The sequence below is a fragment of the Phacochoerus africanus genome, chromosome 3, assembly GCF_016906955.1.
Source record: "Phacochoerus africanus isolate WHEZ1 chromosome 3, ROS_Pafr_v1, whole genome shotgun sequence".
Taxonomy (NCBI): Eukaryota; Metazoa; Chordata; class Mammalia; order Artiodactyla; family Suidae; genus Phacochoerus; species Phacochoerus africanus.
In genome coordinates, this window is record NC_062546.1 from 87,807,449 (window position 1) to 87,831,349 (window position 23,901).

The 23,901-nt window shown below is 43.4% G+C and overlaps 1 protein-coding gene across 1 annotated transcript; it reads left to right on the top strand.

Moving 5' to 3' along the window:
• Positions 1-1,842: 1,842 nt before the first annotated feature.
• On the top strand, positions 1,843-19,169 carry DDX18 (DEAD-box helicase 18). The gene is made up of 14 exons (XM_047772092.1): positions 1,843-2,027; positions 3,859-4,497; positions 6,476-6,613; positions 8,036-8,171; positions 8,535-8,635; positions 8,757-8,956; positions 9,049-9,163; positions 12,089-12,228; positions 13,175-13,336; positions 13,638-13,790; positions 14,473-14,586; positions 16,058-16,114; positions 16,416-16,593; positions 17,541-19,169. Exons 1-14 carry the CDS (start codon positions 1,943-1,945, stop codon positions 17,681-17,683), a joined length of 2,361 nt encoding a protein of 786 aa, XP_047628048.1. The 5' UTR covers positions 1,843-1,942; the 3' UTR covers positions 17,684-19,169.
• Positions 19,170-23,901: the final 4,732 nt, after the last annotated feature.

The window sequence follows — 23,901 nt, forward strand, 5'->3', positions numbered from 1 at the left end:
TCTCTGGATGGGCAATCTCACATCAGCCAGAAAGGGTTTTTTTAAGATGTCAAAATGTCATAATGCATTTTTAAAAATTAAATAAAAACAATACAGTGTAGGAGTTCCCATTGTGGCTCAGTAGGTTAAGGACAAGACGTTGTCTCTGTGAGGATGCAGGTTTGATTTCTGGCCTCACTCAGTGGGTTAAGGATCTGGTGTTGTGGAACTGTGGCATAGGCTGTAGCTGCAGCTCCAATTTGACCCCTAGCCTGGGAATTTCCATAAGCCACAAATGCAACCATAAAAAGAAAAAAAAAATGTTTATATACATATATATTTAAACTGATAACATCAATTTTAACTGGCATATATAAATTGAGCTATATATGTCCATGTATATATGTATATCTGTGTCTGTCTGTCTGTCTGTCTGGCACGCATGCCCATGCCCGTTCTCCCAGGTGATGTTTAAATTTCTGTGCCAGTTTAAATTTCTGATTCATCCTGCCTAATCAGTAACAATTTAACCATACCACAGTTTGCCTGGTTCTCCTGTCCAATTCAATGTTATTTATCAGTCAATTTATTTACATTGTTTCAACTTCCTCCCAAGTTTTCTCCCTCTCCATCATTCCCTCTCCATTCTCCCTCTCCATTGTCTAATCCCCAGGGCTCATGCCCTGTCACTCCAAGTGAACAAATTATACTAGCTTTCATTGACCCTCTGCTTACTGTTGGGCTCAAACTGATTACTGACAAAGGGAATTTGAGCCCATTGGGACCAATTCTTAAAGAAAAGATATATGACCTATCCTAAATATTTAAATGTTTGTAACAGTTGGTAACAGTTGTTTTTTGTTTGGTTGGTTTGGAGTTGTTTGTTTGTTTGTTTGTTTGTTTAATGTACCCACTTCCACACACAGCCAGATTGTAATTTCTGGCCTGGACTCCTAAAAGGTCTGTGGGTGTGAGATTTGGGGATTATAAACCCCTGTTTTTCAAACTGCATTCAATATCTATAAATACTGAAGTAAAATCCATGTAAACGCATACTAATCAGAATATTTAATGGACTCAGAATTTAAGATGGAATAACAGTAGCAAAAGAAAAACAGAGTGAAACAAGAGTAACAAGAGTAGGCGTATTGCTTTGAGAAGTGTTGTCATATTTATGTGTGGATTACTGTGTCCCAAGTGACATGGAAAGTGTTTTCCTCACTCAAGAAAAGGGTCGGAGTTTCCGTTGTGGCACACAGGAAACGAATCCGACTAGTAACCGTGAGGTTGCGGGTTCGATTCTGGTCTCACTCAGTGGGTTAGCGATCCCCGCATTGCCATGAGCTGTGGTGTAGAGTGCAGGCATGGCTGGAATCCCTCGTTGCTGTGGCTCTGGTGTAGGCCAGCAGCTACAGCTCCGATTACACCCCTGGCCTGGGAACCTCCATATGCGGCAGGTGCGGCCCTAAAAAAAAAAAAAAAAAGAAAGAAAGAAAGAAAAAGAAAGAGAAGAAAACGGTCAAACAAGTCTGCAAACACTTAAGTATCAATTTTAGGTATTACTCAACCTAAATCGTCCGGGATCCAAAGAGGGTAGGAACATCAAAATGGAGACTCCCTAAGGCTCTCTGCCTTGATTCTTTTCTCTACCCGCCAGGGAAGCTCCAACTACCAAATCGCCCCAGTGTGCTTCTGGCTCCGACACAAGGGGAACCCAGTGCAGGGCCGGCCCTCCGCTGCCATAGAGGGCGCTGCAGAGTATACGTTCTCCAAAGGTACAACGGCGCACGCGCCGGGAAGCATTTCTGTCCGGACCCATTTCCACTGCGTCCGCCGCGCGCGCTCCTGTGACGCATTTCCGGCTGGCGGACTATCGCACGTGTGGCCGGAAAGGAAGTAACATCACCCGGGAGAGCAGAGAAGCCGGGTTGTGGCGCGGCTGGGAAGGAGCTTCAGCGCCAACATGTCTCATTTACCGATGAAACTTTTACGCAAGAAGATCGAGAAGCGTAACCTCAAGTTGAGACAGCGCAACCTAAAGCTCCAAGGTGAGTTGCGCTGAGCTTCGCGGTGGCCTGGGTTGCGGAGGGAGCCTGCGCGTGGGCCGTGGCTCGCTGCGCGACTGCTGGGCTGGGGGACGCTGGTGGGGCGGCACTGCGGCTCCGACGTAGCCCTGGCAGCTCTCCGCAGGCCACGCGTGCTGTGGAGGGTGAAAAGGCAGCCTCAAGTCAGGTTCCATGCAGGTGTCGACGTTCCGCGTGGCCCCAGATCTGCCCCGTAAGGTTTGTGAACAGCAGTTTCTCCTTATAGAGTTCGGGCTGGAGGCTTCTTGAGTTCCAGGCCTCCGGCAGTGCTTCCAGATAAACCAGGTTGTCCCACTTCTACCATTTCCCTTTTGACTCCCTCACCACCTTCTGGGTCCACTTCATCCGCAGCCCCCGCTCCTCTCAGACACGTGGAGTGTCTCTTCTCCACGCATCTTCCTTTCACATTTCATGTCTGTATCGCTTCAAATCAAACTGGGTGTCAGTGTTTTCACAGAGCGATTCTGATACCTTTGCCCGCCCCTACTCACCTGCACGTTATCTTCACTCCTGTAAAAATTCCTCACTTTCAGCTCCAAAAGTGTTTTCTGCACATGTATATGCATGTGCATACTCTCATGCCCTCTCTTCCTGTCACTGCTAACTTTCGGTTATAAATTTCTCAAAAGCTTCTATATATTTGCATCCTTAACAGAGACTTAACATAAACAGGATTCTGTTTGATTGTCGCTTTTCTTGACCTACCTCATTTGCAGTGCTAACTTCCTGACAGTAAGCCAGACATCCTGAAGTTATGTTAACCTTTTTAGGTCCTGTGTAAGAGTAAACCTCCTAGTTTATTATGTTGGTAATGTAATATTTACTGGTTAGTAATGTCGGGGGCACAATTCCTTACCCTAGTTGATTGTCTACAGAGACTATTTGATTGAAAGAAAATATCCTGGAGGAGAGAACAGGGTTTGGGGATAATGTTTTAAAATCCCCTTATATTTTCATTTTCTACAGAATAACAAAGCATTACTAACGAATTCTGGGTAGTTAAAGCTAACAATTAAAAGATGGTGCTTTGTGGGAGTTCCTATTTTGGCTCAGCAGGTTACCGACCTGACTGACTAGTATCTGTGAATGTTCAGGTTCAATCCCTGACCTCGCTTAGTGGATTAAGGATCCAGCATTGCCGTGAGTCGTGGTGTAGGTGGTAGACATGACTTGGACCCCGAGTTGCTGTGGCGTAGGCTGGAAGCTGCAGCTCCAGTTCAGCCCTAGCCTGGTAACTTCCATACGCTGCAGGTGTGGCCCTAAAAAACAAAAAAAAAAAAGGAAAGAAAAGGAGGTGGTGTCTTTTCAATATATAAACAGAAAATTTTGTAAAGACAAGCCATTTATATAGGAAAGTATTGAGACAAATGAGTGGTTTCATCAACAGAATTTTTGATTCATTGACATCTAGGAAAGTATATTTGTCAAATATCTAATATTAGAGTGTAAATTTCTGACTACCATTGTTTGGCCCCATCTGTTTAAATATTTAACTACTTCGAAGTATTCCTGGCCAAGACTTAACTCCTTGTAGACAAAGAGGTGGGGTTTTTTTTGTTTTTTTTTTTTTAAGTTAAATGAGTGCAGCTTTCCCTTTCCATTGATTCTTTTTCTTTTTTAAATTTATTTATCCTGTAGTAGAACACTGTAAAATTGGGAGTAGTTTTAATGTACATGATAGGGAAGTAAAAACGAAATCCTTTCAGTCTTAGAAGCCATGATTCTTCCCATTTGGGATTCCTCTGTTTCTAAGTAAACCTCTCCTTTGTCATAATGTGTATTCTGTTTTCAACAGGGACCTTGGGTGTGGGCCTGTCAGAAACTCAAAATGGAGATGTGTCTGAAGAAACAATGGGAGATGGAAAAGTAAAAAAGTCCCTAAAACAGTCGGTGAATGCAGACCTGTCAGAAACCCCAAATGGAGACATATCTAAAGAAACAGTAGGAAGTGGGAAAGTTAAAAAATCTCTAAAACAGTCTATGAATGTGGACCTATCAGAAACCCAAAGTGGAGACATATCTAAAACAGTGGGAGGTGGAAAAGTTAAAAAATCCCTAAAACACTTTGTGAATGTGGACCTGTCAGAAACCCAAAATGGAGACGTATCTAAAGAAACAGTGGTAAGTGGAAAAGTTAAAAAATCCCTAAAACAGTCTGTGAATGCAGGCTTGTCAGAAGCCCAAAATGGAGATACATCTAAAGAAACAGTGGGAAGTGGAAAAGTTAAAAAGTCCAGGAAAGAGTCGGTGAATGCAGGCTTGTCAGAAGCCCAAAATGGAGATGTATCTAAAGAAACAGGGGAAAATGTTAAAAAACCCTCCAAGAAATCTAACATATTGACCAGTGATGAAGCAGCAACACAGTCTCTCAATTCAGAATCAAAAAAGAAGAAGAAAAAGAAGAAGAGAAAAATAGTGGATGATGCTGGTCCTGGTATGTACTATATTTTATTTGAACTTAAGCCATTTTTCAAGTTATTTCCTCTCCTTATTATGCCCATGTGACATGCAGGTCTCCCCTGTACCTACTGGCATACCAAAAACTATTCTGGTAGCTAAAGGGAACATTGAGGAGGGGATGGGGGATGCGTTTTAACTTTTACAATTCCTGACAATCTTGAAGAAAACCTCATTCTTAAATAAGAATATCCTTAGAATTATAGAACGGTGCTTTCTTTTTGGCACTTAACTGGGCTTTTTCTGATAAACGGAGCATACTATGACATAGTATTTTAGGTTTATCTGTTTGCAAAGAGAATTGTAGAATTACTGAGACTAAAGAAATCTGGGCTGGTAGTTGAGTCTGTCTTCTTGGGTCTTTCTGTATCTCAGGACTTCGGGTTAATGATTCTTTTTTTATTTACTTCTTTTTTTACCCACTTCTTTTTTTACCCATTCCTTTTTCCTGCCATAAATTCCTACCTTTGTATATCTCATTTGGATATACAAAGTGTATAAAATAGCAGTTAGGAAGCATCTGAATAAATGGAACGTTTCCAAGCAAGTCGAATGGCCAGGATAGTATTTGGGAAGTGGAGAAGGCTCTTTTCTTTTGGAAGATTATTGGATTGAATAAGCTTAGGTGAAAGAATGGCATTTTAATGGTTATATGAGCAAGCAGAGATTGCAAGAAAGGACAGAACAGGTGTCAGCAAACTATTGAGCCTTTTGCCTGTTTTTACAGAGAAAGCTTAATTGGAACACTGGGATGCCCATTTATTGACTTGGCCTTCATGGTGGCAGACCATAAGGCCTACAAAGCCTAAACTGTTTACTATTCGGCCCTTTTTAGACAAAGTTGGCCAGCACCTGGGTTAGCATGTCCTGTTCATCTCTTGTCTGAAATAAAGATTTCGTTTAGAAAGAAGCTTTAAATTTTCCAAACATATATGACTTGTCTTTTTACTGCATATAGACTACAGTCCATTTGTAAGTTAGGAAAAATTGTTTATGCAAAAAGTGAAACAAGAAGAAGCATAAGGACTGGACATTACAGTTTTGATATAAAGTGATGGTAATTCTGTTCTAAAATTACTAATGCCTTTAGGATTCTTGTTCTGAGTATGCCTAAGGAAGTGACATTATTTCTAACATAGAATCACAGGGCTGGGAGTTTTAAGTCCTGTAGGTAACCTTTAAAAACCAGGTTTTTTTTTTGGAAAACAGAAGTGATAAGCCATGAAGACCTGCTGATTATAGCCATGGCAGTATTTCTAACACTGACTATTTTGACAGACATACAAAGGATGAAAAACCAGACAAGGATGATTATAGCCATGGCTTTTTGCGTTCTACAGGGCTGACCATTTTCCAGAAGAGTAGTAGAAGGTCCAAGGAAGAGGCCAGTCCTGGACTGCAGACAGTGTTAAGTTCTGGTTTAGGTCAGCTCTGTTATACCAGCATCCTAACAGCCATAAAATTTTAAAAGCCTGGTATGGTAGGTAACCCACTTGACCCAGAGTGGAACATTTAAGAGTGTGATGAAGAGTTCTTACTGTGGTACAGTGGGATTGGTGGCATCTCTGCAGCACCAGGATGGAGGTTTGATTGCCAGCACAGTGATTTAAAGGATCTGGCATTGCCGAGGGTTCAGCATAGGTCACGACTGCGGCTTAGATTTGATCCCTGGCCCATAAACTGCATATATACATATATATGTATCTATGTATGTATGTGTATAAAGAAGCCTAAAAATGTTTTCTTGGCAAGTCTGTGTCTCCCCCTGTTTTTTTAATATAACCAAATTTTTCAACCGATGAAAAAGAGATTCTTAGCAAATTGAAACTGGAAATGTGGTCAGCATTTGAAAATATGCCTTTCTGCATCACACTTTTACTTTGTGATCTCATTGGTATTTTTAAGAAAAAAAAAATTGAAGGTTTTTTTTGTTTGTTTGGTCCTTTAAACCCAAGATTCAAAAAAAGCAAAAACTGAAGATAAAGGAAACCCTGGAGACAGTGCCCAGGCTCCTGAAGAAAGAGAAAACAGTGTGGAAAAGCCAGACAAGGATGATGACACTGAGGTGCCCAGCCTGCCCCTGGGACTAACAGGTAACTTCCACAGCGTTTTCCAGGTAGATCTTTAAAATGTCATGCATCCCTGGACTATAGTTTGAAGGTTCAGTTGTGACATTTAATTTACCTTGAAAATCTAAGTATTGAAGAAATGATTTTATATCTAATTGCTGCTTTTTTATCTTCCACATTGTATGCTTACTCCTTGTTTCTTTGTCTTCCCCTCTCTTTATTTCTAACACTGACTATTTTGACAGACATACAAACAGCTCTTGGGGTCCTCTATTCCTTTGGTTTGTCACTTTCCAGAGCTCAGTCCATGCTGTAGTGGGGAAATCGCTGGCCGGGATGTCTGAAGCCCAGAGGTTTGATGCTGGCTCAGTGGCTAAAAGAAAAGGAGGACGTTAACATTATTGAGGGGCTTATGCCAGGGTCTCCTTCTTTGGCTCTGCTCTTTATCTCCAAAGTCAAGAATTTAGGCTAGAATTGGTTGCTCTCAACCAGAATTGTCTAGGAGATACTTGAGTTGTTTGGTTTGGGGGTTCTGTTTGTTAAAATATTGAGGCCCATCCCCCAACCTACTTAATCAGATTTGCAAAGGTTATAGTAGTTATTCTCAACCAAGGTAATCTTACCTCCCATGTAAAGGGACCGGTCAATTTTAGTTTTCACATTCAAAGTCCTGCATCCCACAGATTACCTCTGTCCCAGGCAAACCATGAAGATTGGCCACCAACATGCTTCGTTGGTTGGCAGGCTACTGGCATCCAGTGGGTAGAGGTCAGAGATACTGCAGAATATCCTGTAATGCATGTATACAGCCTTTCACAAGAAAGAACTATTTAGCCGAAAATGTTAGCAGTGCCAAAGTTGCTAATACCTGGGTTATCGCTGCAGTGGCATGTGGGGCAGTAGGTCCCCGGTGATCCTGATGCCATCCCCTGCTGGGGAACCACTGCACTCCTGATAACGTGAGTATAGTCTGACATCTGTGGCTATACCTGACTCCTCTCAGTGAGAATAACTAATCTTATTTGACTTCGTAGTCAGATTTGATTGTACTGAATGCTTTCATTTTATTTCAGATTTCTTAACCATTTGATTTCTCTCTGAACTCTCTTCCCACAAACAGTCTCCCCCACCCCACCCCCAGCTTTGGCGTTTTCATTTCATACAAGTCCCTTAATTGTACCTCCATCATTATTAGTTTGTTACAGTATTAGCTCTGAACTTTAAGTTACACAACCATAAGCAGTGGAGAAACTTTAAAAGTACAGGGTCTTTTTCTTGATATTACATAGGAATAGTTGGTATTTAGTTTTTTCATACTGGAAGAAACTTTTCTAAGCTCAACACCAATGTCATAATGTTTTTAATCAGCAGCACTAGTTTAGGAAACTATAGCAGTGTTAACTGTATTAAGGTAAATTTGCTGATGGTAAACTCTTTTCTGTTCAGGAGCTTTTGAGGATACTTCATTTGCTTCGCTGACTGATCTTGTCAATGAGAATACTCTGAGGGCAATCAAAGAAATGGGTTTTACGAACATGACTGAAATTCAACATAAGAGTATCAGACCACTTCTGGAAGGCAGGTATGAGTAACATTGAGGTTTGGGCATTAGTGTCCCTCTTCTTAGTGCTAATAGTTTGGAAAGGAAATACCAGTATTTCTGTTGATTTTGTACTGTATTGGGTAAAATATCCAACCTTCATTAAAGGCTTTAGGTTATTGACTAATGTTTAGAGAAAAGTGTTCACTTCTGTTTTTAGCACAGTTGTTATTTCTGAGTTAAGTCTTTAACTCACATAAATGACTTCATGGGTAGAGAAGGAAGAGACTTGTTTCTGATCAGCCTTGATGCCTAAAAATCTGTGATAGTACTGGTAGGTATTCAGTAAATACTCGTTGCATGAGTAGACTCAACCTCTGTCTCCTTTTCCTTTTTATTTTTTAGGGATCTTCTGGCAGCTGCAAAAACAGGCAGTGGCAAAACCCTGGCATTTCTCATCCCTGCAGTTGAGCTCATTGTTAAGTTAAGATTCATGCCCAGGAATGGTAAGCCTGTGACCTGGTTGTTTCTGCCATTATCTCACTGGAAGTCTGTTGTAGCTATTTGTGGGCTCGTAGTTGTAACTGCAGTTTGACTTTGACTGTATGTCCATTTTCTGCTTTTTAGGAACAGGAGTCCTTATTCTCTCCCCCACTCGGGAACTGGCCATGCAGACCTTTGGTGTTCTAAAGGAGCTGATGACGCACCATGTGCACACATACGGGTTAATAATGGGTGGCAGCAACAGATCTGCTGAAGCACAGAAGCTTGCCAATGGGATCAACATCGTTGTGGCCACCCCAGGCCGTCTCCTGGACCACATGCAGGTAGGGGAACATTGTTGTGTAGTACCCATCTTTTGTCTTGTGTGAAACAAACTTGACAGCTAACAGTTTTTCTTTGTCCTTTGTCTTGTTAGAATACCCCAGGGTTTATGTATAAAAACCTACAGTGTCTGGTTATTGATGAGGCTGATCGTATCTTGGATGTTGGGTTTGAAGAAGAATTAAAGCAAATTATTAAACTTCTGCCAAGTAAGTAGTTAGCATTTGCATGTGGCTTGCAAAATAGCTATGGAAGTAGGTGAGAGTTTTTCCTATGTGAAAACTATTAATGTCAGAATTTTAATATACGCAAGTGACATGGTTGTGCCAATCAACCATAGAGGTAGTTTGCACTATAAGCATCAGTCTCACTGGTAACTTACTACAGGGGTTTCACCATTTGAGAGGTTACAGTGCTAGTTAAACAGTCCAGACATGGGTCTCATTCCCATCCTTTCCACCATTGGTTATACCTTGGTTATAGTATTTAAAACGTTATAGACTGCATATGTCTGTAACAGCACCATGGCTCAGGTATGTGATTTAGTTCTTAATGTTTCATTGAGGTATAACTGATGTAATAATCTGTACACATTTTAAATGTGTAAGTTTTGACCTGTTTACACCTTGAAACTGTCACCACAATCAGTACAGCAAACATTTCCATAGTGCTGAAAAGTTTTTTGTTTTTGTTTGTCTTTTTTCTGGCTAAACTTGCAGCACATGGAGGTTCCCAGGCTGGGGGTCAAATCAGAGCTGCAGCTGCTGGCCTACACCACAGCCACAGCCACTCCAGATCCAAGCCGTATCTGCAACCTGTCCTACAGCTCACAGCAATGCCAGATTTTTAACCCACTGAGTGAGGCTAGGGATTGAACCTGCATCCTCATGGATACTAGTCAGATTAATTTCTGATGATCCATGACAGAAATTCCTAAAAAGTTTGTTGGAGCACCTCTGTAGTCCCTCCCTCCCACCCTCAGTAGCAACAACCCTCTCCTACTTCCAGCAGCTACATAACACTCAAATCTCTCTCACAGATGACTGTTGACCTGCTTTCTGTTACTGCAGATCAGTCTGCATTTTATCTGTTTTCTTGTGCTCAGCAAATTCTTCTGTGATTCACCTGTACCTTTACACCTGTCAGTAGTTCTTTGCTTTATTTCTTAGTGGTGTTGTAGTGTATAGATTTGCCACAACTTGTTTATCCATTTAACTGTTGATGAATGTGTCATTTAGTTTTTGGCTGTTACAAATAAAGTTGCTGTGAACATCCATCTAAAACTCCCTTGGTGGGCACATATTTCCTTTTCTGTCAGGTAATTACCTAGGAATGGAATGGCTGGTGTATGTTTAACTTGTACTGTTTTACATTCCCATCAGCAGTGTATGGAAGTTCCAGTTCCTCCTATTAAGTCTTAAAATTAGATTGTGTTAACCCTTGAAATTTGTTCTGTTTCAGAATTGTTTAGCTGTTCTTGTCCTTGACATTTCTATATGAATTTTAGAATCAGTTGATCATTCTCTGAGATCTTGGGGTTGAATTGAATATAGATCATTGGTGGAAGATGGTGTTGAGTCATTCAGCACATGAAGGAGATAAATCTCCATTTATTAGCTCCCTGGTTTCTCTAGCAGTGTTTTAGAGCTTTCAGTATACAGGGTTTTTTTATTATCTTTTGTGAAATATCCCTAAGTCTTTCGTTAAAATTTCTGTTTCAAGTTGTTAATTGTTTATATGCGTAAATACTGTCTAGCAATGTAATTATTACTATACCCAACTGGATTTTTCAGTCCAACCCTTCAGATGAAGTTAGTTGTTTTATTTTCTATGTAGGCAGTCATGTCATCTACAAATTAAAAATAAATAAAATTGTTCACGTAACTGTTTTCTTGCCTGACTGCACTGGCCAGAACCTCCAGTACAATACTGAACAGAACTTAAAGAGAAGATAAGATGTCTTTGTCTTACTCCCCTGAAGTCATTCAGTCTTTCATCACGAAGTATGAGATGAGATGTAGATTTTTATTGTAGATGCCCTGTGTCAGACTGAGGATGATCCCTCCTGTTCCTCATGTGCTAAGATTTGTCTGAAATCAGAAATAAATGGTGGGGGAGTTCCCGTCGTGGCTCAGTGGTTAACAAATCCGACTAGGAACCATGAGGTTGCGGGTTCAATCCCTGGCCTTGTTCAGTGGGTTAAGGATCTGGTGTTGCTGTGAGCTGTGGTGTAGGCCACCGGCTGCAGCTCCTATTAGATCCCTAGCCTGGGAACCTCCATATGCCACAGGAGCGGCCCTAGAAAAGGCAAAGAGACCTAAATAAATAAATAAATGAGAGAGAAATAAATGGTGGAATTCCTCCTGTGGTGCAGTGGGTTAAGAATCCAACTGCGGAGGCTCAGGTTTGATCCCTGGCCGGGTACAGTTAAAGGATCTGGTGTTGGTACCCCTGCAGAATAGGTTTCAACTGCAGCTTGAATTCAGTCCCTGGCCCAAGAACTTACATATGCCACAGGTGCGGCTCTAAAAATAAAGTGTTAAATTCTGATGGATGCTTTTTACTGTGTCTATGGAAATGATCAAATTTTTTTTCTTTAGCCTATCAGTATGTTAAATTATATTGGTTAGTTTTCAGATGTTAAACCAAACATACATTGCTGGAATAAACTCCACTTGATCATGATGCATTATCCTTTATATGTATTTTTGGATTCACTTAGCTAAACTGTTGTAAAAGGTATGATCTTAGAAGTAAGCTCTCTTCAATGTCCTGGAGAACTTATGAACTATTGGTAATATTTCTTCCTTAAATGTTCGATAGAATTCATCAGCTATTGGGGCTGGAGTCTTCTTTACATTAAGATTTTAACTACAGTTTCTTTAACAGATACCAGCTATTCAGGTTTTCTGGTTTTTTCTTGAACAAGCTTTAGTAGTTTCTTTTCAAGGAAATTGTCCATTTTATCTAGTCGTCACAGTTATAATGTTGTTGTCCGTGGTGTTCCTTTTTTACTGTCTGTAGTTAATATTGTCTCTCATTCCTGATAGTTCTACTGAGAGCATTTTTAGCTGTGAAGCAATTCTAAAGACTCCCTGAAAGATTGGGGTTATTTTTATTTGGGTGTGTTTCAGCACGCAGACAGACCATGCTCTTTTCTGCCACACAAACTCGTAAAGTTGAAGACCTGGCGAGGATTTCTTTGAAAAAGGAGCCTTTGTATGTTGGTGTTGATGATGATAAAGCCAATGCGACAGTGGATGGTCTTGAGCAGGTGCGTCCTGTCAGTACTGTCGGTGTTAAGGATCTCCTTTGGTGTTTCCTTGCAAGGGCTTGGAGGATCATCTATGAGATAGATGGGTTCATTAACTTAATATATCAATGCTAATTTTACATGAGTAAAAAAAAAGTTTGTCGTTTAAATAATTTCTTGCCCTAAGGTGCTCGGTGAGTTAGGTGGAGAGGCTGGTTTCAAGCACATAGCTATGGAAATGAGTTAGCAAAAGATCCAAACCAGGCTGATTAAAAATAGAACTTTGAGAGTTCCCACTGTGGTACAGTGGCTTAAGAATCCAATCACAGTGGCTTGAGTCATGGTGGAGGGGCGGATTCGATCCCTGGCCAAGTGCAGTGGGTTAAAGGATCGGCATTGCCACACCTGCAGCTTAGATTCAGTCCCTGGCCCAAGAACTTCCATTCTTTCTTGCAGCAAGAAAAGAAAATGGAACTTTATGATTGAGTCCTTTGATGGATAAAATATTTCTTGTAACAGTTTATCTTAAAAGCCTTTCATTGGTTGTTTAGTTTTTAAAAATACATTCACCCAACTTTATCTTATTTAGGACAGTGTGCTTATTAAGCTGTGGTTACTTGAGATCTTGCATTTAAGTACCTTCTAAAAGGGAGTCATTGATATGCTTTGAGGGTTCCAACTAATAGAGCCATTGGTACCTTATAGTTGCAAGAACTTGCTAACCGGTAGTCTCAGAAAAATGAAAGGTATTTAGTATCCAGTGATTGTAGCCAGTAAAAGGATTCAGAAGAGTTACAACTAGTGTTATTTTAGGGATGCTTTGTTATGACGAAGGCAGTAATTTTGCTGTAGGTGAGGCATAACAGTGTATATGCGGTATTAATCTGTGCTGTCCATCAAATTTTATTGGTTCAAGAAGCTGAAAATGTCTGATTATTTTGTATCTGTTCACTTAAACCTCTTCTAGGGATATGTTGTCTGTCCTTCTGAAAAGAGATTCCTCCTGCTCTTTACATTCCTTAAGAAGAACCGAAAGAAGAAACTAATGGTCTTCTTTTCATCCTGTAAGTCCGTGAAATACCACTACGAGTTGCTGAACTACATTGATTTGCCTGTCTTGGCCATTCATGTAAGTGATTATGGCGAGTTTGTTAAAAACAGATTACATTCATCAGGTTCTGTAGATGGTGGGGTTTGAGGTATTGCCCCTTTCTCTAAACATCATTTTGAGTAGTTGGGGCAGTAGTTCGTGATTGCCCTGTGTGGAAGGAGCTTTGCCAGGGGTGAAGGGGAGAAGACGAAGAAGGAGGAATGGATGCCATCACTTGGGGAAATAGAACATAGGTCAGCAGTTCGGGATTTCTACATCAAGACCTCCCACAAACAGCCTCAAGTTTCCTGTTCTAATGGATGCTTTGTTTTGGTTCTAGGGAAGGCAGAAACAAAATAAGCGGACAACCACATTCTTCCAGTTCTGCAATGCAGACTCCGGGATTTTGTTGTGTACAGACGTGGCAGCTAGAGGGCTGGATATTCCTGAGGTCGACTGGATTGTTCAGTATGACCCTCCAGATGACCCCAAGGTAACTAGCATCCTCAGGGTTTCTCCCCAGGTTCCCTGAGAAATACCACAATCCACAGCCAATCGTTTATCCCTTAGTTATACCAGTTCTGCTTTATTGTACAGTGACTGCATTATTTTTCTGACACTGATAGTGTTTGAGGGCTTTTGCAGGACTCAGAGAGGGTCTGTGCAAGGAGATTTGAGAGGCATTGGGAGGACCTGAGTTGGGAATGTTACGCACTTGGAAGGATCTGTTAAGAGCAGTAGGTGTCAGGAGAAGATAAACTTTGCTTGCAGAGATAAATACAATTCTTTCTGTAGTGAAATAAGTTTTAGTAGGGATTTTTAACAATAGGTTATAAACCATGAGCCAGTATTTAAACATGTTTCAAAGAGCTCTTTTGAAGTTAAAGGATACTTAATAGTCATTTGATTAGATCATAGAGTTGTGTGAATATCTGTTGAGCTTTCCTTGGCCTCAGTCATGGCCTTGTTACCTCTTTGGGATGGTACCTACAGAAGTGGTGGGCTGGCTCTGGGGAGTGTGGCAGTGGGCTGTGTGGCACCACCAGGTGGGGATGGGGGACCGTCTCACACTGATGTGCTGACACACTTCTGTCCACTCCCTGCAAGTTCTGGAAAGGCAGACAGGTTGCCGTGGAAACAAGGGTATTACCTAAGGTTTTCTCTCTCTCCCAAAGGAATATATTCATCGTGTTGGTAGAACAGCCAGAGGCCTAAATGGAAGAGGGCATGCCTTGCTCATTTTGCGCCCCGAAGAACTGGGTTTCCTTCGCTATTTGAAGCAATCCAAGGTAAAGATCTTTGCTTGGAAAAGCCTAACTTAGGGACAGATTCATCTCAGAAGGAATTGTTTGTCGTTGCACATGGCCTTAAGCATGACCTCTGGGTGTGTCCTGGAGTCTGAGTTGTTGCCCTGCTGTTAGGACAGTTGATGCTTCAGTTTAGCTGATGAGATTTCCGTGGGTTAGCCCAGGAGAGGTGAGCAGAAAACTCCCCTCCAGAGCCCCGCCCTTGAGCTCTGTGTCACGCAGGGTGCGTCTCGCATCCCCCACCTTTCTTCTCCCCCATTATATCTTCACACTCACCCTATTTGAAGCTTTCTCTGCCCCTTGAGGTCCCTCACACCCACCCAGTCATCACTGCCTCCTGCAACCTTCTCTGTGCGGCTTAGGCCCCAGGGGGCCCATCCACAACCACCTCTTTCTCTTTCGGCCCCTTATTCGTTGACTCTGTTTTGTTTTCCATGTCTCCCCTTGCAGTTAGCTCCTTACCATCTCAAGTTTCTCACCAAAGAAAATAAAACAACAATTCCAGCCTAAACCCCTCTCCTATCACTAGTTTTAGCATGTCGCCTTTCTTCAGCTGCCTTTTTGATAAGTGGTTTATATTTCAACTCCTCATTCTTGTCTCCCACACACCCCCGTCTGGCTTTGGTCTCTGTTGCTAGGTCTTGTGAGCACTTGTCCTACCTGACATTTGCTCCTCTTTGACCTTCCTGGTGCAGTGTTGCCTGGCAAGTCCTCTACCCCCAGCTAGGAGCTGTTCTAGGAAGTGTCCTCCATCCTTTGCACTTCTTCGGTAGATGCTCATTTCCTGGTTCTCTAGATCACCTCTGCTTCCGTTGGTGGCTGTCTCCCCTGGGAGGCTGTTGCTGACCTGCCCTCCTTCATGTCCCCCCCCAGCCCAGCACAAGTGCTCATCCAGGTGTCTTGTCACTTCCACTGTGTCTCCCCAGGGCTGCAGGCTCTGAGGGCAGAGCCCATGACTCAGGCAGCTGTTCTCTTCCTCAACACCCACCATAGGCCTGGCACTTTGCCAGTTATCTAGTAGGTCATGGCTGGTAAGGATCCTTCCTGTAGGAGTTTGTGGTCCTTGTGACCTGGTGTTGCAAACTCCCACCTCAGGGCAGTGTGGGGGCAGCTTCCACACCTCAGGGCAGTTCCTGAGGACTTTTGGTTCTCTTAACTGGGACCTTCCAGCTGCTTCATTTCCTTGCGTCCACAGAGATCTTTAGAGGAAAAGGCTTCCATGCCTCCTGGTCTCTGTCTAGTTCCTCACCTGTTCTTTCAGAAGAGTTCCATAGCATGCTTCATGTGCACTTAGCAGAGGAAAGGTAAGACTTTCCCACTGGCTCCCAAGAGGGAGCAGATGTCTGTCCTGAGGGAATTCCACAACCTGTTGTCACCCTTCCATCTCTTCAGTGCCTGATGAGCTGCATTGGAGCCATCCTGGGTTACTCATCTGCATGCTTTTGTTTTCTAGGTTCCATTAAGTGAATTTGAGTTTTCCTGGTCCAAGATCTCAGACATTCAGTCTCAGGTATGCCGGGGTGGGGGTCATCCCAGCATGGCCTCTGTAGTGTCTTGTTGATAGTCTTTGTCCTCTGAGTCTCCCTTTCCATGCAGCCAGAGGTTTGGACTGTGATTGTTTGGGTCTCACAACACAGTGCTGGCGCCCACGTCCCCGTGCTTTCTGCCTCCTTCAGTCCACACCCCACAAGAACTTGGTCATTATTCTTACTGCAGCCTGGTTTTGCAGATATTACAAAGCTTGGAGCAAAATGTTTTATATGAAACATGCTTTTTCACTTTATTAAAGCCAATATTTCTTTCTATTTCAGCTTGAAAAACTGATTGAAAAGAACTACTTCCTTCATAAGTCAGCCCAGGAAGCATATAAGTCATACATCCGAGCATACGATTCCCATTCTCTGAAACAGATCTTTAATGTTAATAACTTAAACTTGCCTCAGGTTGCTCTCTCATTTGGTTTCAAGGTGCCTCCCTTTGTTGATTTGAGTATCCTTTTCTTTGTTGTTAGGAATTGTCTGGGAACTAAGGGACAGGAGCTTGACAGGGGTTGTGGGGGCTTAGCACTTGGGTGTGTATGTGCTCTGGCTGCAGCTTGGAAGCCCAGGCATCAGTCACTGTCCACAGGTCAGGGCTCACAAGGGGGAGGCACAGATTCGTTGTAATAGTGAAGACTACGGGAACCAGACAGTTAGTTCATGGCTCAGGCTTTCTAAAAAAAAAAAAGGAATTCGACAGGCACATAGTTGTACATTCTGGGGAGAAGCATGAGAGGGGTCACGTTACAGGGCTCGGGTGAATGTGCAGCTTCGCTGTACATTGAAGAAGCTGAAGACAGAAGATGAAGCCTCTCAGAGAGTTTCATCCTCTCATAGCCATTGAAGCATATTTCATACCGGGAAGTTGCAAAAATTCATTGAAAATATTAAGGCAAAGAATATGTCTAGTTGCTTCTGTTATGATATGTGATGTGTGCTTCAATAGACGAAACAGCCAGCTAGAGTGAGGCCTGCTCACTAACACTGTGGTAGTAACTCCCACGGAGACTGGAGGACCGCATTTTGGGTGGCCGTCACCATCATAGGCATCAAGTCTGCTGTGAACACAGGCTGAGCCACGTGGAAGGAAAAACTACTCTCACTTTGCTAAGCACTCCTGAATCAGGTCCAGGTGGAGAGGAAAGTCATTTGTTTTGACACCGGGGATATTTTTTAATGTGTTCCTACACACTTGGTGATAAACCTCTTAACTTCTTATAAGTAACTGTCTAACTCTTAGACGGCTTAAAAATCACTCTTGATTGTCTGGAATGTTTACATGTGTTTTGTAGCTCAAGGAGGAGGATAGGCACTTTGGGTACAGCAGCTAGTTCTCCTGTAGACGATAGATTGGAGATCATTGTCAATGTTGCTTGATTTCCTTAACTTCCCCTTCAGACGTGAACAGCAATGACGGCAAAGTTAAAAAGAGAGGAGGTGGCGGGGGATTTGGCTACCAGAAAGCCAAGAAGGTGGAGAAATCCAGGATCTTCAAACACATCAGCAAGAAACCATCTGACGGCAGGCAGTTCTCTCACTGAAGACACATCCTGAAGTGGATTTTCCCCATGCTCTAACAGAGGCATTTCTGTTGCTTTAGGATTTATGAATTGACTTGGGTTGCAGGCACTGAGCCCTGTTATTTCCAGAGAGTCTCCTATTTGGGGATATAAAAGAGATCAGTATTTCCTGATTGCCTGGGGGCAAAAGCAAGAGATCTTTTTAGTCTTTGTGATGATAGTATATTTTTAAGTTTAAATCTTATTTTCCCAAGTTTGTTACTGTTCTAATATAATTCTTTTTGGTACCGTTCCTTCCTAGTGTCTGAAGATTTTTGTGTATCAGCCTGCCATAAAAGGCAGGTGACCTAGTACACTGGACAGGTGGTGATGGTGATGCAGAAAATTGTTGCCCTTTAACTTTTTTTGATTTAGACTGTTTCCTGGACCTTAACAGTAGTTTGTTGACCCCTTCTGAAAATGAAATTCTTTGGTGAATACCTAAGAAGCTCCTTTGGTTAAAGGTGGCATTGGTTTTTATATATGCTGGATTTTAAAACAATGAGCCTTTCTCCATTTTATTTTTTTAAGAAATGTGTGTTGTCATTGTTACTTGAATAAAGCATCCATAGCAGTCCTATCATTGAGGGTGGGGTGCAGGCGAGATCTGAGATTTTTTTAGCCTCATTTGCAGGTATAATATTCTATTCTCCATTTGGTAACTTAACAGACTTTTTTCTAATTTTTTTCTTTTTTTTTTTTTTTGGTAAGGCAGAGAGCAGTAACACCTCAGTCGCATTTGCTTGTTTTAAGTGATTTGGATTTTGGTGAGCCCCTGCAAATCTGCAGAGTACTTAGAAGGCAAAGCATCTTTTTGAGAAAAATTGCCTCTTCCAGATCCATGAAACAAAAACATTTGTGGTGAAAACTGAAAATGAACAGAAGTCAGAATGAGCAGCAAAGTCAGTAGTTTAGTCGAATAGGGATTCTTGTAGGGACTTTAGATTTCCAATGTGTTTTCTTTTGTTTCCAGTATGTTTTGTAACTACAGAATGGTTGTTACGTTTTGTAGTCATTTAAAACCAAAGTTCCTGACGTAATTTTGCTGTCGTACCAGTTATTTAAGTATGCAGAGACTGTCAAATGTAGAAGAAACAGTCCGGGAAACTGCCTTCCAGTAGGAAAAGGAAAGACTGGTATCATTCCACATCTGGGCTCAACCACTGTCACATCCTGGGTTTCAGACCTTGATTGCTGGACTCCTGGCATTTAATAATGTTTCTCTTTCCAGTAACTTGTTTTTCTTTGTTTCAGAGATAATAATGTTTTCAAAAAATACACAAAAGCAAAGAGAAGAATATTTAATCACTGAATAGCAGTAAATACTGTCCATATTTTGATAACATAACCTTCCAGTGTTTTGGGTACATTTTTTATCAGAATGAAGTGAGTCATCCTCTACCCTCTACTTGTAGCTTGTTTCATAACGTGTTTTCCTGTGTCATTAAATGATTGCATCAGTGTCGTATCATTTGTCACTGTGCCTTGCTTGGTCTGCCTGGATGCCTGTGCGTGCCAGGTTGGCTCCCTCATCTGAGTGTGTCCACTGTCTGTCTGGCCTCTAGTTGAGTGAGTCAGTCTACAGAGATTTTGTGAGAACAGTGTATCTCAGGTGGAAAGATTGTTCTTACTATGGTAACAGCTTACTTCAGGCCTTCCTGGGAGTCCTCTGCAGGATTCTGCTGGCGGACTGGTCCAGGCTGGGGACATGCAGACAGCAGACTGTGCCAGCCTGGCCAGCCTCACCTGTGAGGGAGCCTGTCACTGGAACTGGACACAAGGTCAGGGCAGCACCATCTGCAAGGTTCATTCGAACAAGGCTGAAAGCCTCCTTGGGTTCCTGTGCTAAGAGCTCAGCTGCTAGTGGCATTTGTGGGGCTATTAACTTGACAAATGGGTTTAAGTGACTTCTCTGGCAAGGCCAGGCAGCATGGGCCAGGACCCCAGCAGATCCCTAACATGCAGAAGCAACCTGGGCTGCAGGTGCTTAATAAGTCACTGCTATTTCTAAATGTATTGTCTTAGCTGGCCAGGTTAAAGCTGAATTCAACATATCCAAACAAGGATCTTGTTTATTCAAAAACATGCCATGGTTAAAAATGAGTGCCTGGAGTCAATGCCTGGAGTCAATGCCTGGATTCACATCCCCGTTTTCAAGCCTGTGAAATGAGTAGGACAAAGAGTAACAAAACCTACTTGGTAAGGTGCTAAGAACTGAATACAGTGGCACATGAAGTGCTGGGACAGGGCCCAGCACAAAGCACTTTAGGGATCTTAGCTGTCTACCTGAGCCCTATACGGAGGGCTTGGCGAGCAGCACCAGGCACAGGAACTCAACAGAAATCCTGAGCAAGCTTGGGCCTCCAGGAGACCATGGATTTCTGACAGTCTGGGTTCCCTGGAATTCTGAAGATCGGACCTGAGTTTGGAGAAGTGCTCCAATCTTGCAGTACCTCCCTAAGTCCACTGTCAGATTCATGCCGTTTTTGAGTCTACTCTGGCTTGTTCTGGGTGTTTGGTGGCAGGAACATGAAGGTTTTCTTGCCCCTTGCCCGGGAGATTGTCGTACAGTCCCTTAGCGGGGCAGGGGAGTCTGAAGGATTCTCGTGCACAACTAGGTGAAGGAATATCCGGGCTCCAATATGTACACATACAGGCTCTTGCTAAACCTCTCATCTTGCAAAGTGAAAGTGCCCAACACAGGAAATGGTATGTTTATAGCCGGCCACAAAGCAGGGTGGCCAGAAGAGACATGTTTGACTCAGACTTGCCATTGAGAAACAGCTATGCCTTTGAAGATGCAATGTAGGACAACATGACCACCTTGGCCCCCATGCCTCCCTCCCTAGCCAAGCCAAAGCCTCAGATCCCAACTTTGCTCCAATCCATTGGGATCCAGTTGGTTGGTGTCAGCACAGAAGTCATTGAGAAGAAAGCTATTCTCCCCTCTAGGACTCAACATCTTCATCTGTAGTTAAGGGGGGTGGGAGGGTGTGAGGAACTGTTTTCATGAACACTGAAATTTTTTGTTTGAAGGGCTACCCAGCATCTAATCTTACTGTCTGTGGATGATCCTGGTGGGTCATCAGGATTACTTCCCATTGGAAAGCAGAAAAGCTTTCCCTCTAGCCAGGGCAGTGCTGTGGCCTGGGTTTAACCAGAAAGTATCTGTCCCCAGGTGCTGAACCAAGTACTAAAAATGGAGCTGAAGCAAGGGGCAGCTTCCTCATCCATGATCCAGAGACCTTGGGAGCAGAGGTCTCCAGGCAGCAGCAGGACTGAAGGCCTGATTGACTGTGGGATTGACTTGGGCTGTGTCCCACCCCCTATCCACCTGCCCCATTCCCCCCTGCTCTCCAAGATGGGGTCTTCAGCCACCCGCTATCATCAATTAGCTCCTTTGCAGTTTAAATCATTCAGAGTGCCTCTTTGTGCTTATAAGTAAGAACTTGAATAACCTCTAAGGCACCTCAAACACAGTGACTTGGTCCCTCTCTCCCACCCTCCTTTCCTCCCCACCCACTCTGTTATGGGGTAGAAAGTCCAAGATGCTTCCCACCATCCACACTTGCCTCACTGGAGCCTCCTACCTCTTGTGCAGGCAAAATGGCTGATCTGGAGCAAAGCCAGGACAAAACTTAGGGCAAGGACGCTTGCAAAGGAGGAACAAGTTCAGGGGCAACTGCTCTGGATCTGGAGTTGGGGGAGGGCAGGAAAACCTGGGGGGTTGCATTTTTCAGGGCCTCATGTGGAGTGTTTCCACTTGGAACCCACCAGACAGCCCTCATCAAACCTTCCAGGGCAGTACTTCTGGAGTCACAACCTCAGCTTCTGGAATCCGTGGCTCCACCACTGACTGAGGCTTTGAACAGTGACTTCTCTCTCTTTGCCTCAGTTTCCTCATCTACGTAATGTGAGCAAGTTATGGCCGCCACAGGGTTAAATGCAAGGGTGCAAGGGAAACCTTAAGCTAAGAATCCAGCAGGCAGTCAACTCTTAGAAATGACAGCTATTGATGCTGCTACTGAGAGCATCAGAAAATGGGTCGGGTGGGTCAGAAACAAAGAAAATAGTATTTTCTCAGACTTATCTTCTTTCTCACACTTTCTTCCCACTATCAAAACGTCATGGTTTCAGGAAGTTCCCGTTGTGACTCAGTGGGTTAAGAACCCGACTGGTATCCACGAGGACACAGGGGTTCGATCCCTGGCCCAGTTCAGTGGTTTAAGAATGCGGCAGTACAGTGAGATGTGGTGTAGGACACAGACGCAGCTCGAATCTCGCCTTGCCGTCACTGTGGTGTGGGCTGGCAGCTGCAGCTCCAATTCGACCGCAAGCCTGGGAACTTCCATATGCCCCAGCTGCAGCCCTAAAAAATAATAAGCCATGGCTTCAGACGCTTTAGATCAATAAATCTCGGGCGATGTCGCATTGTTTCTGTGATTCCACATCTTGCCAGCAGAGGGCAGCTCAGCTGGGCTGGAGCTGTCAGCCGCTGCGGCGGGGGCTGCGCTCCCAGGGCCCCTCTAACCTGGGATTGGGGGTTGATCCGTCTTTGCTTCGCCAGCAGAGGAGAGCGACAGGGGGGCTCCTTCCCCGGTCGTGAGGAAAGGGGAGGCTGAATAGAGGGAGAGCAGAGGTGCCCACTGGCCAGGCTCCTTCCGACTCAGGGCAGGCGCGGGCGTCCTCAGATGCAGATGCAGACAGGAAACAGCAGGCAGCCTGAGCACCTGAGCCCAGTCGCAGGCCGCTTGACTCGAAGCCCTGAGGCTCCCGCTGCAGGGCTACCAGGGCGGCCTTGATAGAGGAAAGTTTTAAAAGGCCTGGAACCGTAGGAGCGGTGGCCTCACTTTTGTTTAGATAATTTGCATTTGAGCATTTATTGAAGGGGGGACCCCCTGGGGAGGGGGTGATTCCAACTCCATTCTACAAGCTTACTGTGAGAGGGGTATGAGATAAACACAAGAACAAGGTGCTGTAAAGAGGAAAGAACCATCTCCAAGAGTTAAATGATGGAGAGCAGGATTATTGTGAGAATGAAATAATCAACTAATGCAAAGCAGCTGCTGCATAGCAAGGACTGGATAAGTTTTAACCCCCTCGTTTCCCATTATGAAAATACTCTTTTGTTGCCTTTTAATTATTTCATGTGGTAAAACTTTAGGTTCTTGATCAGTTCATCAGCATAGATAACAAGTATTTTCCAGGTTCCAACTTAATTTTCTTACAGGTCATTTTTACACTTTGTGCTTGTATCTACCTCATAATGAAATTGCTTTTCTGTCTCTTTATATTTGCATCTAGATCCATAGTTCTCAATGGAGGTCAACTTTGCCTCCAATCTCTAGGGGACATTTGCCCGTGTCTGGAAACATTTTTAGTCATCACGATTGAGAGAAGGATGCAACCAGCACTTAGTGGGTAGTGGCCAGAGATGCTTCTAAACATCCTACATCATACAGGATAGGCCCCCAGAACAGAGAATTATCCACCCCAAATGTCAGTAACATGGAGATTGGGAGACCCTGCTCTAGACCATCGTTAAAGGTATAGCTGTATCTCTCTCATCTTTTTTGTTTGGTTGGTTGTTTTTGTTTGTTTGTTGTTTGGTCTTTTTAGGGTTGTACCAGTGGCATATGGAAATTCCCAGGCTAGGGGTCGAATCGGAGCCACAACTGCCAGCCTATGCCAGAGCCACAGCAACGTAGGATGCAAGCTGCATCTGCGACCTACACCACAGCTCATGGCAACACTGGATCCCTAACCCACTGAGCGAGGCCAGGGATCAAACCCACATCCTCATGGATCCTAGTCAGGTTCACTAAACACTGAGCCACGACGGGAACTCCCTGATTCTCACTCATCTTTGAATCCCTGGTATCTAACACACAGAGTAGGAGATTAATAAATAGGGATTGAACAGAAAGGAAATCAAGAAGAGGTGCTGATTTATGCAAAACAAGAGGAACTTTGTTTGGGGTAAGTCATTGTTGAGAATTCAGCTGGGTCTCCGGGGAGGGGGCATGGAGGCCTAGAAGTTTGAAGAGAATTTGGAGCAAGATGTTTGGAACCATTCATTCATCCATGAGAACCGTATTGAGTAATTCCTTTGTGTAAGGAGCTGTGTTTCATGCTAGGGCAGCAGAGATGAGCAGCTCTGTCCCTGACCTCAAGGAGCTCAGGGTCTGTGGGGGGAGGGA